Below are 16748 nucleotides of genomic sequence, written 5' to 3'. Positions count from 1 at the left end.
GTGCTGTTACGGAGCAAAGTGTGATTACTACACAAACCGTGTGTGTGTGTGTGCGCGCGTGTGTTTTCCTGGACAAGTGTGACTATCGTAGTGGAGTCTGAACAGACCTTTTTTCCCCGTGGTGTGTGGTGAAGAAAGGACGCTCCTGAAAATGTCCTCTTTTAAGCTCGACTTTCTGCCTGAGATGATGGTGGATCATTGTACGTTGAATTCAAGTCCAGTGTGAGTACCTTTTTGTTGCTTTATTTTCTCCCATTTATTTCTGTGGTTTTCCTTCAGAACTAATATGTGTCAGTAAAGATAAAAAATCAGACTCTGTTTTTGGACACCTCACAGGCCATACAGAATTGTGAGTGAAATTTGTATATAGAGCTCTGTAACTTTTTGTGATGTACTGTAGAAAATAAATTATGGGGATCATATTTTGGATAGCATGATGTACTTGTATTGAATATCTTGCAGTAGCCTTAACAATCCAAGCTCAGATGACTTGGACAAATGACTGTCTGACTTGTACAATTTTCCGATAATTATTTCTCTGCCCGACGACTAAGTCCGAGGATGTAATGCAGCTATAGTTTTGTTTTAAATGTGCCCTATTGCTCTTGAAATAGACGGGCTTTGTTTGAGTGTGTTAAGGATGACACTGATGCAGCTTGGCTTTCTTATGTGGACCCCTTGTGGGCCAGAGAGCAGGAGAGAAGTTGATGGGCGAGCGCTGATGTTTTCAGACGTGTGCGTTTCCTGAGAGATTAACCCTCGCTGGAGGGTGCGATCATGGGAAATGGCCGGACGTCGCGGGTCAGGGGAGGTCAGCTCGGGTTCACGCCGCTCATAGGCCAGATGACAGCAGAGTAGTACTTATGAAGGCACATGTAGATTTAAAGGCGAACTATGCAGGTTTTTTAGCTTAATATGCAGGTTTTTTTTTAGCTTAATTTACCTTAACTAGACAGCTTCGGAGTCATTGGGATGGTTATATGACACTTTTTGGGTTGAATGGTGGCCGTTTCGCTTTCCCCTAGCGCCTGTGAGCGGAAACACCACCGTCACAACGGCAGGGCTATAACGAGTGTAACGAATTGCTTTACTGCATTTAAATACACATACACGCCAGGCACCGGCTAGAACAAGGTACCGATGAAGTTTCTCAGACATTCGTCATGACAGAGACAGCGAAAAATAAGCAAAAACAGCAAAAAAAATGCCAATGCTGCATAGTTTCTCTTTAAGGCAGAGATCATTTCAGGGATTTTAAAGGGGCTATACAGAAATTTAAAGACACAGTCCTAAACTATCACAAATTAGACAGCTAAGCTTTGTGTGTGGGGGTTTACTTGTCTATCATGGCAGATGGAGGGTTTGTTAAAATGGAAGACTTACCCTTGGAGCCTGCACTGACTGCAATGATTTGTCACTTAATTGATTAGTTGACATTTTTTTGCATCATAATGGAGCTGGTGGCCATTGTTGTTCCCAAGGATGCTGCAAAATTGTTTTATTTGAGACTTGAGCGTGTCCATACAAGAGAGGGCACAAAACACAGTGGAGGGCAGAGAGCTCTCACTCACTTGTCTTGCTAAACAAGCAGAGATGCATCCTGTACACTTTCAGAAAATTGGCCTGGTAAAAAATTGCTCTCAGTGGTAAGCACCATGACCTCCACCTGAGAAGCTTTTTGTTAGCATTGGATAGACAATACAGTTGAACTGAAGGGTTTTTTTTTGTCTGCTTAGTTTGAATCCACAGACTTCTCTCAGCAGAGATTGTTGAGCTAAATTTGACCACTGGGTTCAGGCTGCTTGTCTGGTTCCTAGTTTTCCAAGCCTCACTTGTAGTGCCTGTGGGGTATACTACGAAGCACGTTAGACATATCTAGGCTATGTAGACATATCGAGGCTTGACAAAGCCTTGACTCAGGGGTATACGTTAAGTGATACTACGATTGCAGTTATGTGATATATTTGTCAAACTAGGCTTTCAGCTCAGATCTGTGCGCGTTCTCGGTGTTAGGATGACTAAGGCCAATCGTGTAACGTGGAGACGTATAAGACCGCCTCTATTTAAAAACATATACTGTACTTCCGCATTCATGAGCGATAGCTTAATCTACACTGCGGTAATTTTTTGTGTCTAACCTATAACATCAAATAAATCAATTGTCATCAGTTGTTGTATGGTATGAACGTCCATAGTGGGATATTTGCACGCACAGCACTATTAAAGCGCATTCGAGATCCAAAATGTTAGTAGAGGCGGAGCTCCACCTGTCAGATATATGACAGAATCCTACACGTGAGAGAACTTCGTTTTTAAGACAATTGATTGGTCAGTGTGCGGTAGATTACACGATTTCAGCTATAACAGCACATAACCTCCTCCCGACCAGGTTTGGTTGACAGCATAAGACACCATGGTGATATAGCGACACTAAAACAGATCCACTTTCGTGTCACAGCATAGCCTGGCTTTGAGCGCAACATACCTCGCTAACCCACTAATCGAGATTTGTAGTACACCCCACAGGTGGGAGATTGGGATGTTACACAGGCCATTGTTGTTTAAGTGGAAAAGTATGTATACCCTAAAGTACTTCGGGTGAGTCCAAACGGGTGTCATTTCAAGGCAAACAAACATTCCATGTCAACCGCCTTGATGGCAGACTGCACTAGACCAAAGCAATTCAGTCGGCCATTGTTAAGCTGAAAATGCTTGTTTGATTCTCTGCAAAGAGACACCTGTGGTGACCCCTGTTTTGTTTTGTGTTCTTATTGATGGCTGAGACTTGTCAAACTTGTAGTTTCTTAGCCAGCCATGTTGCAGGTTCTCTCAGTCATGGCATTCTCTCTGCCGATAGAAACACTTAATGACTGTCACCCTTCAATATTGTGCATCATGGCTTTTATTTTATTTCTCCTATTGTTGAACTACACATTATTGACGGGAGTTTCCTCTGACCTCAGTAATGGACGCTGCTGGTGTTTACAGCCAGGTCTGAACCTCGTGCCACTGTGGTCATGTGCTTCAGCTAGTTGAGAATTACATGCCACCGACATGCCTCTCTACCACAAACTGCTAGTGCACCATGTTGGCAGCTTTTCTGCATTCTGGCAGAATCGTCTGAGTGTGGCCACACACTGACCACTCCACTAGTTTCAGTTTCAGTCTTGAGAAGATCGATGTCTCTCTTTGCTGATGGAGTGTGTGAGTTGAATAAAAATGTTAGAGGTTGTTGTGTTCTCTCTGTGTTGTTAGGAGGTGATATGACGGTGAGAGAAACTGATCGCGTTGGCTAATGGCTATATTCCCACAATGCATTGCCACACTTCAGTGTTGCAATCTTCTTCATGTAGCCTAGCTTTAACAAACATTTCATTCTTATGTTCCTGCTCATTTCATCTTTCTATTGACTTCACTCTATTTTTGTAGATATTGTATATTCTTATATATTCTCTAACCAAGAGGCCAGCAGCTCTAACTCAGTGGAGACATTATCATGAGCTGGTTCCTCTTTGTGTTCTGGCTCTTTTGGCTCTGAGGGAACTGAAAGTAATACAGCAGGTCCTTTTGTTCAGTTCAAGTTCGGAGCACCCCTCGAGGTTTTACAAGTGACTATTGATACTTTGGGATTTAATGGCCAAATCATTTGGTTTCAGTTTCATTCAAAGTATCAAATGACGGTGCCATTGTCTGTCGCAGGAGGACTAGAATGAACCGCTGCAAGCATTTTCCATGACCGTGTAGTATGGCATAAACCCGCTGCGTGGATATAAGGGCTCCTTATAGTTTTGCAGTTTCTGCTGATCAGAAATTTAGAATAAGGGGGGGGATTTCACACACTTTTTCTCCGTATTTACCGACTTATTTCAAAGCTGAAGACCTCTGCCTGTGGTCTTTCTCTGTGCTCCCCTTTCTGTATTGAGATCCTCCAGTGAAAGGAGCTTGTGAGAGCTCTGCACAAACTGTGCCTGTTTCTTTCCGTAGGTGTGAGTCAGTGGAGTAGACCTGTAAGGTCAGAGCCATGTCTCACACTCCTGGAGCTCTTTGTGTGTGTGTGTGTGTGTGTCACTGCCGAGCTTCTTGATTAAGCCAAGTGATTAGGCTCAGGGTTTGGACCCTCTGGATGACACTGCGTGTTCACTGGGGGCTTCACACAACGCCCGAATGGGCTTACGATGTGGGATGTGGAACGTGGGGGGTGTGAGTTTGTTGAAAGTGTCCCTTTGTGGTCATTTTGTTTTGGATTTTTTTCTCTGGTTTTGCCTTTTCCACATCATCATCATCATCATCATATCTTAGAAATGTCTGTGTCCACTCCAAACACCCCAATCCCCATCCCCATCACTTTCATTTCATCTCTTGCCTGATTTAGCACTCACACATCTTACACTCTAACTCATTGAGCTCCTGGATTGGGGAGGGAGTTTGACCACAGGCAGTAGTTTACAGACAGAAGCACTCAGTCAGCCCTCTTAGATTAGAGATCCCCTGCCTCTAGCTGATGGAGCTCCACAGATGTCTTTGCTCGTGTCATGCTGGCTGGGTCCCTCAGCGACGAACTGAACCAGGCAGAGGCCCCTGCGGCCGCCACAGGGAAACCCTTCCTGCTGGACGGGATGTGTTGGTGGGTTACTGAGTAGGCCACTTGGGACGCTTCATCTGTCAGTTGGTTTGCGTTTTTGTAAAGCTGGACCTTGGGGTGCCTGGAAGTCTGTCTGTGGTTTTCAAAGGGATCTTCATAACAACAGGCTTCAGGAAGCCTCAGCAGGGAGATATGTGGCCTCAAGTTTATTTGTTTACAGACTAATGACCATGTCGTCATGATGTACAGTATAGTGCCTGGAGGATGAGCTGAGGGCTATTATGTTTCCTGGGAAGAGCAGAGTACTTCCATAGGCTGCCTGTAATGCTTCCATCCATCGTCCCTTGAATTAATGTCTACATTGCCTCCTGAAAATGGGCTCTTAGGCTCCTCTGTCTGCACACAAGCATCACGTTGATTTGTTTACTCTAATCTCTACCCTACACTATTTTACTGTTTACTTTTCTCCCAGGCCTCAGCATGTTTGTGTTCATGCTCTTGTTTTGACAAGCAAATACACCAACGTGTAGAAGGGAATAGAAGTATGGATATGTGGGTCCTCTGCTTGAAGATTTTCATCACAAGCAGTGACGGTGTGGCTTTGTTTTTGTTTTTGTTTTTGTTTTGTGTCCAGATCAAAGAAGATGAACGGAACCCTGGACCATCCGGACCAGCCGGACATCGACGCCATAAAGATGTTTGTGGGGCAGATCCCGCGCTCCTGGTCAGAGGACCAGCTGAGGGAGCTTTTCGAGCCGTACGGCGCAGTCTACGAGATCAACGTGCTCCGCGACCGCAGCCAGAACCCCCCGCAGAGCAAAGGTCATTATTAGATAATTAGGTAGATTATTAGGATATCAGTAGTAGACACGTTAGGTCTGAGGAATTTAAAATGAGATTTTGGAAGTACGTTTTGTCCCCATCAGTTTTTGAACATTAAAATGCAGGTTTCAAGTTAAGTGGACAGTTTCTGACAAAAGCAATCTCTGTCCAGTATTTAGTCTACTTGTTTATGAATAACTTCAGCATGTAACTTAAGTTATGTGTAATTTTTCATCCTCTCATAATCATGGATGTCACGTCAAAGGGAAAAAGTTAAATGGTTCTAAAAGTGGTTCCAAACATGATCTATCCTGTATCGTAATTCTGTTCTACCTTTCCACTTGCAGGTTGTTGTTTCATCACATATTACACACGCAAAGCTGCATTAGAAGCACAGAACGCCCTTCACAACATGAAGATACTCCCAGGGGTAATGCACATTTCATTTCTTCATTTCACATTCACATTTCTACACACACACACACACACACACAGACACACACACACACAGAGACACACACACTCTCATTCTCTGATATATATATATATATACACACACACACACACACACACACACACACACACACACAGACACACACACTCTCATTCTCTCATATATACACACACACACACACACACAAACACACACATTCTCTCATATACACACTCTCATTCTCACACACACACACTCATTCTCTCATACACACACACACACACACACTCATTTTCTCATACACACACACTGGCTGGCACATGTATGCACTCCCACATGCATACACACACACACACTGAGGGAAAAATTGAATCATCTGCCACCCTGACAGATTGATAATCAGGGTGCAGTCGTGTGGTCCTTTGAGACCCCTAGAGCAGCACGTTTGACTTCTCCTCTAACTGTTCTCTCCATCCCCTCGCTTCCCCTCTTTCTGTTTCTCCTTCTCCTCCTGTCTCTCCATCGCTTTCCTGTCATGTTCTCATGATCACATCCTTTCCTCCATTACTGCTCTCTGCCTCTGTCTCGCTCTGACTTGCTCCCTCGCTCCCTCCTACCCTCCGTTTCCCCTTTCTCTTTCACTCTGATTCTATGTCTCTCTCTTTCCCTCCCTCCCTCCTTCTCCCTCTCCTCCCAGATGCATCACCCCATCCAGATGAAGCCCGCTGACAGCGAGAAGAACAACGGTGAGTGCAATGGAAGTCTGCAAAAGCCCCTCAGTGGGGACCCCAGACACGCACACACTGGTAACTGGTACGCAGTCAACCGTAATTCATTGATATTTCTTTTCTATAAAGCATTAGCATAATAGTCATGACTTGTAGTGTTGAAACACAAAATTATTCTTTTCTATACAAAGTGGTTTCCATTTGCACGAGGCATGGTTCACAAATGCTCCATTAGGTGGGTAATTTGGACATTTAATCATATGGTCTCTGCAGGACCTTTTGAGGGCCATTTATTATGATTTCAGCCACCTCGTAGCTTCTGGAGTTGTCAAATTGTGTTAAAGGCACAGCATTCTGCAGAGGGCAACCACCACTTTTTGTGATGAACCTGCATTTTGCAGCTGTATTTTGTTTAATTTGTGTTCATTGTAATGCTGCAAGCATGGTCTGAGTTCTTCTGCCCTCTGTGCCCATGTCTCCCCAGCCGTAGAGGACAGGAAGTTATTCATCGGCATGATCTCAAAGAAGTGCAACGAAAACGATATCCGGCTCATGTTCTCGCCCTACGGACAGATCGAAGAGTGTCGGATACTGCGAGGACCTGATGGCTTGAGCCGCGGTACTGCTCCCCTCTATACACACTCCAGCTTTTGTTTAGTAAATAGAACACTGTGAGGGGTGTGAAGGGGGTAAAATGTAGAGGCTCTCTCCACACACACACTGACACATCACTCACCTGTCGCAGGCTGTGCCTTCGTCACCTTCACAGCAAGACAGATGGCCCAGTCAGCCATCAAGTCAATGCACCAGTCCCAAACCATGGAGGTAAAGACCTCGCCTCTGTCACTCTTCTCTCTCTCTTGTTGTTGCTGTCTGCACCCCTGATATGTCTGCTTGCATAACAAGTATGTTTTATGAAGTCCTGCAAAAGGGCGTGTGTGTGTGTGTGTGTCTGTGTGTCTGTGTCTGTGTGTCTAGAGCTGGTCAGGTCAGATGGTATTCAGTGTGTTTACACAAGCTTTTGTGTGTGTGTGTGTGTGTGTGTGTCTAGAGCTGGTCAGATGGTATTCGGTGTGTTTACACAAGCTTTGTGTGTGTGTGTGTGTGTGTGTGTGTGTGTGTGTGTGTGTGTCTAGAGCTGGTCAGATGGTATTCAGTGTGTTTACACAAGCTGTGTGTGTGTGTGTCGAGCTGGTCAGATGGTCAGTGTGTTTACACAAGCTTTGTGTGTGTGTGTTTCTAGAGCTGGTCAGATGGTAAGTGTGTTTACACAAGCTTTGTGTGTGTGTGTGTGTGTGTGTGTGTGTGTCTAGAGCTGGTCAGATGGTCAGTGTGTTTACACAAGCTTTGTGTGTGTGTGTTTCTAGAGCTGGTCAGATGGTCAGTGTGTTTACACAAGCTTTGTGCATGCGCAGGGTTGCTCCTCCCCGATCGTGGTGAAGTTTGCCGACACGCAGAAGGATAAGGAGCAGAAGCGCATGGCGCAGCAGCTCCAACAGCAGATGCAGCAGCTCAATGCCGCCTCCATGTGGGGCAACCTGGCTGGACTCAACTCGCTGGGCCCCCAGTACCTCGCAGTAAGTTCCCCTCAGCCCGCCCGGCTCAATCGCTCACCCGTACACCAGGCCAGATGCACCTCACCGTGAGTAATCCCTGACCCCCACCCCCCAAATCACACACATTACACTTTACTCGTGTACACCATTCTTGAGTCTAAGGACTGATTGCCTTGAAGTAGACGCTCCACTCCCATTTACTGTATTCAAGTATTCCTTCTTCAGTGAGTATAATGCTTCAGTTGTAAAGACATAATTCTTAGCAATTGTCTAACTACACTCCATGAAAAGGTAGTTGAAAGCTTCCTGATGCGTAAATCATATTTTGCTTAGTGACTGATGTCTATTTATCTATCTATGGATCTATCAATAAATAAATAAATACATGAAGGCATCCTATTGTTTTCTTTGCTGATGTTTACCTGTTAAAGTGTCCTATTTGAAATGGAATTAGGCCCTAAACAGGAATCTCTGCCAGGCATTAGAATGTTTCCTCCTCGCTTGTGCATCACGATTTGCACAGCATGGCATCTGAAATCGGTTACTTTAGTGCTTTTACAGGGTGTCCCTCTAGTGAGAGACATCAGTTGTGCAAAACTGGATCATGGTGGCTCAGATGCAGTGTTTTATGCTTCATAAAAAGGCACACAAAAAACACATGGCCAGTAACCAACTTCAGTTTTTTTTTTTTTTTTGCCAATTGGCCCCTGGTTGCTAACATAAGCATGTGAGGATAGTTTGTGAGCGCTTGCCTGATATGCACGGTCAGGATGTGTTAGCTTGGCACATAGGGTTTGAACTCAGACCACTGAAATGCCACAATGAGAAAATAGTGTGCTTATGAGATTTGGTCCCAGCATGTGTAACATAATACAAACTGTGATTGTTTGCTTCTGGACAAGTGGTCGAAGACAGTTGCCAGGGTTACAATTGTTGTTTGACATCTGATAGAGCTTGCATGTGTTTGTGGCCAGTTCAAACGCTCAGTGATAGCATCAGGATCTAAGCATGTTTGCAAGAGAAGGCACAGTTTGTCTTGACATCTATCATTTGATGCTACACAAAGTCAAAACTATTGAAGCCCATATGCCTGATACCCGTTGCCCCCCCTCCCATCTGGCCTGTGTGTGTGGTGCTGCATTACTCACTTTGCTGTGTTTTTGAAGTGTTTTCTGCATGAGGGCCTTCATATCTCTGCTGCCCCATCCCAGCTCTCTCACAACAAAATAAGCAAAATCTACCTCCTGAGATGCTTTCTGATTGGCTCGTTCTGGTGCTGATGTGAGTGACTACTCTGCAGCCAGTGAGAAGCTGTCAGCGTGCAGCCTTGATGCTGGGCCCGGTTTAAAGTGTTAGTGCTGCTCCATGGGTGTGCTGTGGAAACTGATCTTTTCTTTGAGTCTTTCACTTTCCCTCAGTCCACCTCTCGTCTTGAGTAGCTCTCATACTCGCCACCCCGAGTGCTCTCCAACACCAATAAAATCTCACCGCAACGAGGCTCCACTTACTCCACCATCTTGTTTTCCTTACATAATTCCCACTGAGTGTCTTTTTTCCCCCCACCCTCTTAGTTCTGTGTGTGATTCTACCTCTGTTCCAACTTTGTCTCCCTCTCTCCTGCTCTGTCTTTCATTCATTTTTTTCTTTCTTTTCTTTCTCTCTTTCTTTGTTTCTTTTTTTTTTTCTTTCCAGTGATCACAGTCCTGGCAGCAGTTCTGACCTCTGTGTTCTCTGTTTTGGTGTAATGTCTAGCTTTATTTGCAGCTCCTGCAGCAGTCTGCCTCCTCTGGGAATGCACTCAACAACCTGCACCCCATGTCAGGTAAGGCGTGCTCCTGCCCCCAACCCACCCCACCCCCTAACCTTCAGTGTGTCGGAGCGTACACCATGCCACCCCCCACCCCACCCCCCATGCACTCTCTTTTGCTCTGCCGGTCTCTGCTGTCTCATTTCTTTATATTGCTTTTGTTCGGTTTATCTTTTGCTCTTTTCTTTCTGTTTTGTTCCCTGTTCTATTCTTTTTTCTCTCTGCTGCTGTCTTGATCTCTCTATCTATCTCTTTCCAGATCTGTTTTTCTTTTAGATCTTTTTATCTACACCCCCCTCCCCATACTCCCCTCTCTGTTTTTGCCTCTCTGAGTGTCTGTCTCTCTTCCTGGCTTTAGCCAGTCATTCAGTCAAACAATGGAATGTCTGATTAATTCAGGGTTGCCTCTGAGAGACCCATACCAATGTTGAACTCATTCATTTGGCGTGTGTGTGTGTGTGTTGACTCTCACGCATGTGCTTGTCTGCTCTTAGTGAGCTATGTCAGCTGTTCGCTCAGCTGTACTGGCTGTGTTGCTGCTCAGTTGTCTTGGTCAAGTGTTCACCATATATCCTCCCTGCCCCCTGTGAACCCCTCCTCAAAGTAACTGCTTTTTGTCAGGAAGTTAGGCTTGCACCGTTTCAGGTGTGCATTTTACAATGCCCAGTAAGATTTTCACCTCAGTATAACCTTTTAATAAGCCAATTTTATGGTAAATGAACTTGTAATAGGCGAATTGTTCACCTAGCATAGCTATACAGCATAGATGTATCAAGTCGCTACCGAGAAAACCAGCCATGCAACTTCAAGAACGGCGGTGGCCTGACTAATCTTGCAAGAATCGTGAAACATTACCTTGTCAGTAGACATCAGAGGTGGGACCAAGTCACTGTTTGGCAAGTCACAAGTAAGTCCCAAGTCTAGCAGTCAAGTCCAAGTCAAGTCCCAAGTAAAGACAGAGAAGTCAAGTCACATCAAAGCCAAGTCGAGGTCAAGTCCAAGTCACATCAAAAAGTCCAAAAGCATCAAAGCCAAGTCCAAGTCCAAGTCACATCAAAGCCAAGTCGAGGTCCAAGTCCAAGTCCCAATCTTTTTCAAGTCCTGAACAAGTCATCAGGTACTCTTCTTAATAATGCCATTATTAGACTATCGATCATAATTTTAGCACTTCCATCTAATCCACAGTATTTTTTTTTTTTTATAAATACAGATTAAAATATGTTCAATGTTTCTGTCTTGTAATCTTTTACGACATATGCATGCGCATACCTGTGTAATATACACATGTGCATACCTGAGTAATCTGTACAAAACGGATAGCTACATGACACTCAGCACAGCTGCAAATAATATATATATATATATATATATATATATATATATATATATATATAAAAAATGTTTTTCCAAATTGCGGAGCCCACTGTAAGGATGAGTAATAATTTGACTGATGGTATTTCACTGCGCTAGGCCACAGATTTGCCTTCAAACAATGTATTAGGCTGTCTGCCAGTGGTGACTCATAAGGGAAGCCAAGGTCAACACTTTTTTATATTATTTAAAAGATAATAATGACAGTAATTTTGTTTTAAAGTATTCATTTCTTAAGAAATATTACACATTTGGTGCTGTTTATCTCATTTGTAAATGGTGCACTGTCACTTTAAGCCCATTGTGTCATTGTGTGCCACTGTCCACACGTTCTCATAATGATCTTTTTTTACCAGCTCCGTTCAAATATAGCCTATGGCCAGTCCACAAACTCAAACATTGTTTGTGCCACATGTATAGCACAATATTAACAATGATAAGCATGATATTAAGTTGCCACAAACAGCTTTCATTCCCTTGGAAAGAGATGCATGTATGACATGATGCTTGCTTGACATTTTTTGTGTTTGCAATTAAAAGTGAATTATGAGCCTGGTAGCCAGTAGCCACCTAGCTACAGTAGCTGAGTGAAATGCGTTTCAATCGGCATATCATGTGCTTCATGTAAATAAATTACTGAATACTTCAAGACTCACCAGTTCCATTACACAAGGCAAAGACAACTCTTCATAATATTCTTGTCCACTTTCCAAATCACAGTGAGTGCAGCTATGTCATAGTGGATCTCATAGTTTATAACAGTAGGCCTACAGTAGGCTAGTGAGAACTGGATAAATTCACAATCTCCTCTAATCTCGTATTTGTTGCCTTCACGATTTCCTTTTATATGTTTCTTATATTTGAAAGAAGATATCAATCATCATCAACAATGACAAGCCAGCTACTCATTTTCTCTCCCTCTCGTGCATGCTTAGATGCGTTCTCAATTAAATGCAGTAGGCTAGCATAAGTTCAAGTTGGATCTTAATGGAGAGGACTCAAAAAGTATCAACTTTATGTAACATGCGGTTGGTGCTTTTTGACATTAAACATTCTCTAACAAGAGTGCAAATCAGTTTGCAGTAAAGCTACTAGTGATTGGCTAAATGTTGGTCCTTCCTCTGTCTCTTGGTGCCCTACACACATAGTGCGTAACGCGTGTGGGGGTAGCGGCAGTACTGAACTGTGCTCTGGCCGCTTGTCTCCGCTATTTTTTTATTTTTTTTTAGGGAAAGCGTCTCTGTGGTGACTGGTCCACGATCAGGAAATTTAGTTTTTGATTCGAGACATGTCAAGTCATCACAAGTCAAAGAGGCAAAGTCCGAGTCAAGTCTCGAGTGAATAGTATTCAAGTCCAAGTCGAGTCGCAAGTCATGCCGAATTCAAGTATGAAGTCATTAAAATCATGACTCGAGTCTGACTCGAGTCCACATGTCTGGTAGACATAGCTTTTTAGCCCGAGTAGCTTTCTAGCCATAGAGTTTTTGCCTGTTGTTAATCCTTCACCTCCACAACAAAAGCATTTTCATTCTGTACAGAGGGGACAAGTCACAAGAAGATTGCAATTTACAATAGCAGTAAAAAAAAAACACAATATATATAAATATAAATAATCGCGACTCTAGATGGAGCTCTACAGTAGGCAAAAATACCTAAACCTGCATAGTGTATCTTTATTATAAACTTGTTAACATGTAATATTCTCCCGATAATAATGTGAAATGGTATCATTCATTCAGGTGTTAAAGAGCAGTTGTAAACTGGGCCTTGATATCCTTAGTTAATGAAGCTTCGGGGTATATTTTAATTTTCTTTGACAAGAGAAAGTGCAGAATGCACCATTGAAATATTCAAGGTCCATAGCTCAACCTTTTAACTAGTGGGGCTGGATTGTTCTTTTCAAATCTTCGTTTTTCTTCCATACCCACCCCAGTCACGCTCCAAAAGAAGTAAATTAAGTGAGGAATATTGATCTTGGCTGATGCGATGAATCACCCCCCTTTATACGGTCGATAAAATGTAAATTCAGTACGCTACAATTTAAAGCCAAATGACACCATAATATGCCTTGGGGTGGAACATTCGTGATTACTTGCCCTGAAGGCCCTGAAGGATTTCGTTGGTTTTGTCCCTCCAGGAGTTTGTGGCTCTGTCAGTCCCGTGTCCAGCATCCCTTTTCCTTGACTGAGAGTGTTCTGTTTGGCACCCAGTTTGTCCACCTTAAAGTCCAGGGTTCTTTGGTATATCATTAAGGAGTGCTACTACACTAGTACCTGTGGCCTGTTGGCAGGAGATTTATTTGTCCAACTGCAGAACTGAATTGTCATGTTCTTTCCACAATGGCATGCCATTCAGGTGGTGATGGATGCAAGTTATATCCCAGGATGCATATTCTTTTGAGTTTCAGTCTGCTAAAAACTCTAAAGCACTGTACAAGGGATTCAGATCGGGACACGGCAGACTTGGTGGTTTGGTCGGAATTTTAATCAGGGAACACTGTGACATTTGGAGGTAAAAATCACCAGATGGAAATTCCAGTCTGAGGCACTTAGTGTTAAATGATGTACGCTTTCCGATGCCCCAGTCTAGTCTGAGGCACTTATTGTTAAACTATGTACGCTTTCCGATGCCCCAGTCCTCCAGTTGTCCTGTATTTAACCCCCAGTCCTCCAGTTGTCCTGTATTTAACCCCCAGTCCTCCAGTTGTCCTGTATTTAACCCCCAGTCCTCCAGTTGTCCTGTATCTAACCCCCAGTCCTCCAGTTGTCCTGTATCTAACCCCGCTCACATTTTATTTTTATTTTTTTGTCTCTCCCTCACCGTGTCCCTCACACCCCACTGTCTGTGCCCATTTGTGTCCAATCCGTCCACCTGTTTGAGCACTCTCCCTTCCTCTGCCTCTTTGCCTGTCCCTCTCTCTCACCCTGTTTTCCCCTTGTGTTCCCTCTCATGTCTTCCATCTCGATCATTCCCTCCTTCCCTCGCCCCCCGCCACATGTCTCTGCTCAGGTCTGAGTGCCATGCAGAATCTGGCAGCGCTGGCAGCAGCAGCGAGTGGCACACAGGCCACGCCCACAGGAAGCAGTGCGCTGACCACGTCCAGCAGTCCCCTCAGTGTGCTCACCAGCTCAGGTACAACCCTAGCAGCCTCAACCCCAACCCTCCCCCTCACCCAACCCCCCCAAATTCCTCATACCGCTCTATCTGCTCTGGCAACCCTAGCAGCCTCACTCCCCTCTGGTAGCTGCCACATCTCCTTCAGTCACTCCATCCTACTCTAGCCCTGCTCTCACTGCCCGTACCTACACAGGTGTGTTAGTTATCCACCTGCCTTCATCCTCACCTGTTCAGGTAATCCCCTCCTACCTTAGTCCAGCTCCCACTGTCCGTAGCTGCTCAGGTGTGCTAGGTGCCAACCCACCTTCTCCAGGCCAGGTGTGCTCCATAGCAATGCTTTAGTGTATCAACTGCTGAGGTATGTAGGACAGAATAGCTTCATTTTGCTCACCTGCTCTGGTATTCTTGATACCAATTCTTAAGTGAGTTCACCTGACTATCTGTTACCCCTGCAAGTGTTTCACCTGCTTATGTCTGCATGCTACCACCCCTCCTCCTCTGGCATGGATGTCACTGTGGACTGAATATTGGCATGCAACATGATGAGATGCACAAGACAATGACCCACCATCTCTCTCTCTCTCTCTCTCTCTCTCTCTCTCTCTCTCTCTCTCTCTCTCTCTCTCTCTCTCTCTCTCTCTATCCCCCCCGCGGGTTCCTCCCCCACCTCCAGCACTAACTCCTCTATGAATCCCATGGCTTCTCTTGGAGCCCTGCAGTCTCTGGCCGCAGGTGCTGGGGCTGGCCTTAACATGGGCTCTCTTGCAGGTGAGCACACACATACATGCATACATACATACATACATACGCGTGCACGCACGCAGACATGCTGACATAAACAGTGACATCTGTAACATCAGTGCATATGATTTTCAACAGTATGCACGAGAGAGTTGGGGCGGGTAGACATAGCCAAACAGGTGTAGACGCAGCCAAACGGGTGCGAGTTTTATTTGAAAGCGGCAGAAGGGCGTGGTGTCTGGGTAGTCGGTGCTAATTGGCTATCAGCTTTCTATCGTTCTCAAAATAGATCTGAAAGTGATGCCGTGATATTGTTCTCTCTGTAGTTGTTATGATAGTATGTGTGTGGAAGTCGTCAATTATTCATATTATCGCTAGAGCGATACTTGTTATCGGTATAGTTATCGCTCTTGGTGTGAACGGCCCTTTAATGTCATTTTGGTCTTGGGTTGGAATCGGATCTTGTATATTCAGCATTGTCAACTAATGCAGTTTTGCTCTGCTAATACTTAATTTGGGAGAAATTGGGTGTTTGTGCATGTGTATCTGGATGTGTTTAGGAAAAGTGAACGCATATTCTCTATATATATCAATATTTAGCATTTCAAAGAGTAGAAATGGTTAGGGAGGGAATACATATACCCCTGTGTATGAGGTGCTTGAATGGGATATAGACACCCCCACATGACTGACATACCGTCCCCCCCCCTCAGCAGGCATGGCAGCGCTGAACGGAGGTCTGGGCAGCGGAGGTCTGGGCAGCGGAGGTCTGGGCAGTGGAGGTCTGTCAAACGGCTCGGCCAGCACCATGGAGGCCCTGACCCAGGCAGCCTACTCGGGCATCCAGCAGTACGCGGCTGCCGCCCTGCCCAGCCTCTACAACCAGAGCCTGCTCTCCCAGCAGAGCATGGGCGCTGCCGGCAGCCAGAAGGAAGGCAAGTGCCACCTGGGGCTCACTAGGGGGGTGGAATGGAGGGCGGGTAGGACACTTGCATGGGTCAAGTGTATGTGTGTGTCTGTGTGCATCTGTGTGTCTATGGTGGTGGTTGTAAGTGTCAGGGCCTACCAGGACGTGGACAGGAGGGGAGGGTCAAGTGCGAGTCATGTTTTATAGGAAAGTTAACATACTGTTAGCATTTCAGTTTGTATGGTAATTTGGAGGGGAACGAAAAAGAATGTAAAATGTATTTGACTTCACTGTGTTAGGAAGTGGTGTTTGTCAGAGGAGTGGTAGTAGTTAGATATTGTGCAGCATGTCAAGTTAGCAGTTGTGCATGCTCCTCTTAGGGTTGTTTGTTATACAGCAATTGGTTATACTGTCAAATGAAGGATAATAGTGAAATATTAAAGGTAAAGAATGTCAACAGATTCAGGCATTTTGTGAAATGTGAAAACTGTAGGATAGGACTAGGATAGCATATTAGCCAATGCATTATGACTGTTGTTAAGGATTCTGTCTTGTTTTAAATCTGCTGCAACAGCAAGCGGCAATCAGAGCACCGGTAAGAGACCCATCCTGGCTTCCTGAAATGTTCATTTCTATAGCACTGTTTTCCAACTTATTTCCATAAGATAAAAGGAGATCCGTTAA

General features: G+C 44.7%; 1 protein-coding gene across 10 annotated transcripts in view; it reads left to right on the top strand.

The window, feature by feature from the left end:
* The window catches only part of celf1 (cugbp, Elav-like family member 1), a 40109-nt gene that overhangs the window by 15925 nt on the left and 7436 nt on the right, over nucleotides 1-16748 (top strand). For 3 of the 10 annotated variants that reach the window (XR_007195622.1, XM_048262562.1, XM_048262558.1), the window contains 11 exons: nucleotides 5217-5404; nucleotides 5752-5834; nucleotides 6535-6583; nucleotides 7050-7184; nucleotides 7311-7390; nucleotides 7981-8142; nucleotides 9874-9943; nucleotides 14309-14430; nucleotides 15067-15184; nucleotides 15871-16092; nucleotides 16639-16659. Coding sequence is in view for 9 of the 10 variants with exons in the window: in XM_048262558.1 (XP_048118515.1) it covers nucleotides 5217-5404; nucleotides 5752-5834; nucleotides 6535-6583; nucleotides 7050-7184; nucleotides 7311-7390; nucleotides 7981-8142; nucleotides 9874-9943; nucleotides 14309-14430; nucleotides 15067-15184; nucleotides 15871-16092; nucleotides 16639-16659 (1250 nt within the window). In the remaining variant the exon portion in view is untranslated. Of the gene's footprint in view, nucleotides 1-5216; nucleotides 5405-5751; nucleotides 5835-6534; nucleotides 6584-7049; nucleotides 7185-7310; nucleotides 7391-7980; nucleotides 8143-9873; nucleotides 9944-14308; nucleotides 14432-15066; nucleotides 15185-15870; nucleotides 16093-16638; nucleotides 16660-16748 lie in introns of all 10 variants that reach the window. The other 7 variants (XM_048262560.1, XM_048262559.1, XM_048262557.1 and 4 more) reach the window with 7 other exon arrangements.

Source organism: Alosa alosa, chromosome 14, assembly GCF_017589495.1.
Source record: "Alosa alosa isolate M-15738 ecotype Scorff River chromosome 14, AALO_Geno_1.1, whole genome shotgun sequence".
NCBI classification, from domain to species: domain Eukaryota; kingdom Metazoa; phylum Chordata; class Actinopteri; order Clupeiformes; family Clupeidae; genus Alosa; species Alosa alosa.
Note: the sequence above shows the minus strand (reverse complement) of the source record. Positions and strands in the feature narration are given on the sequence as shown.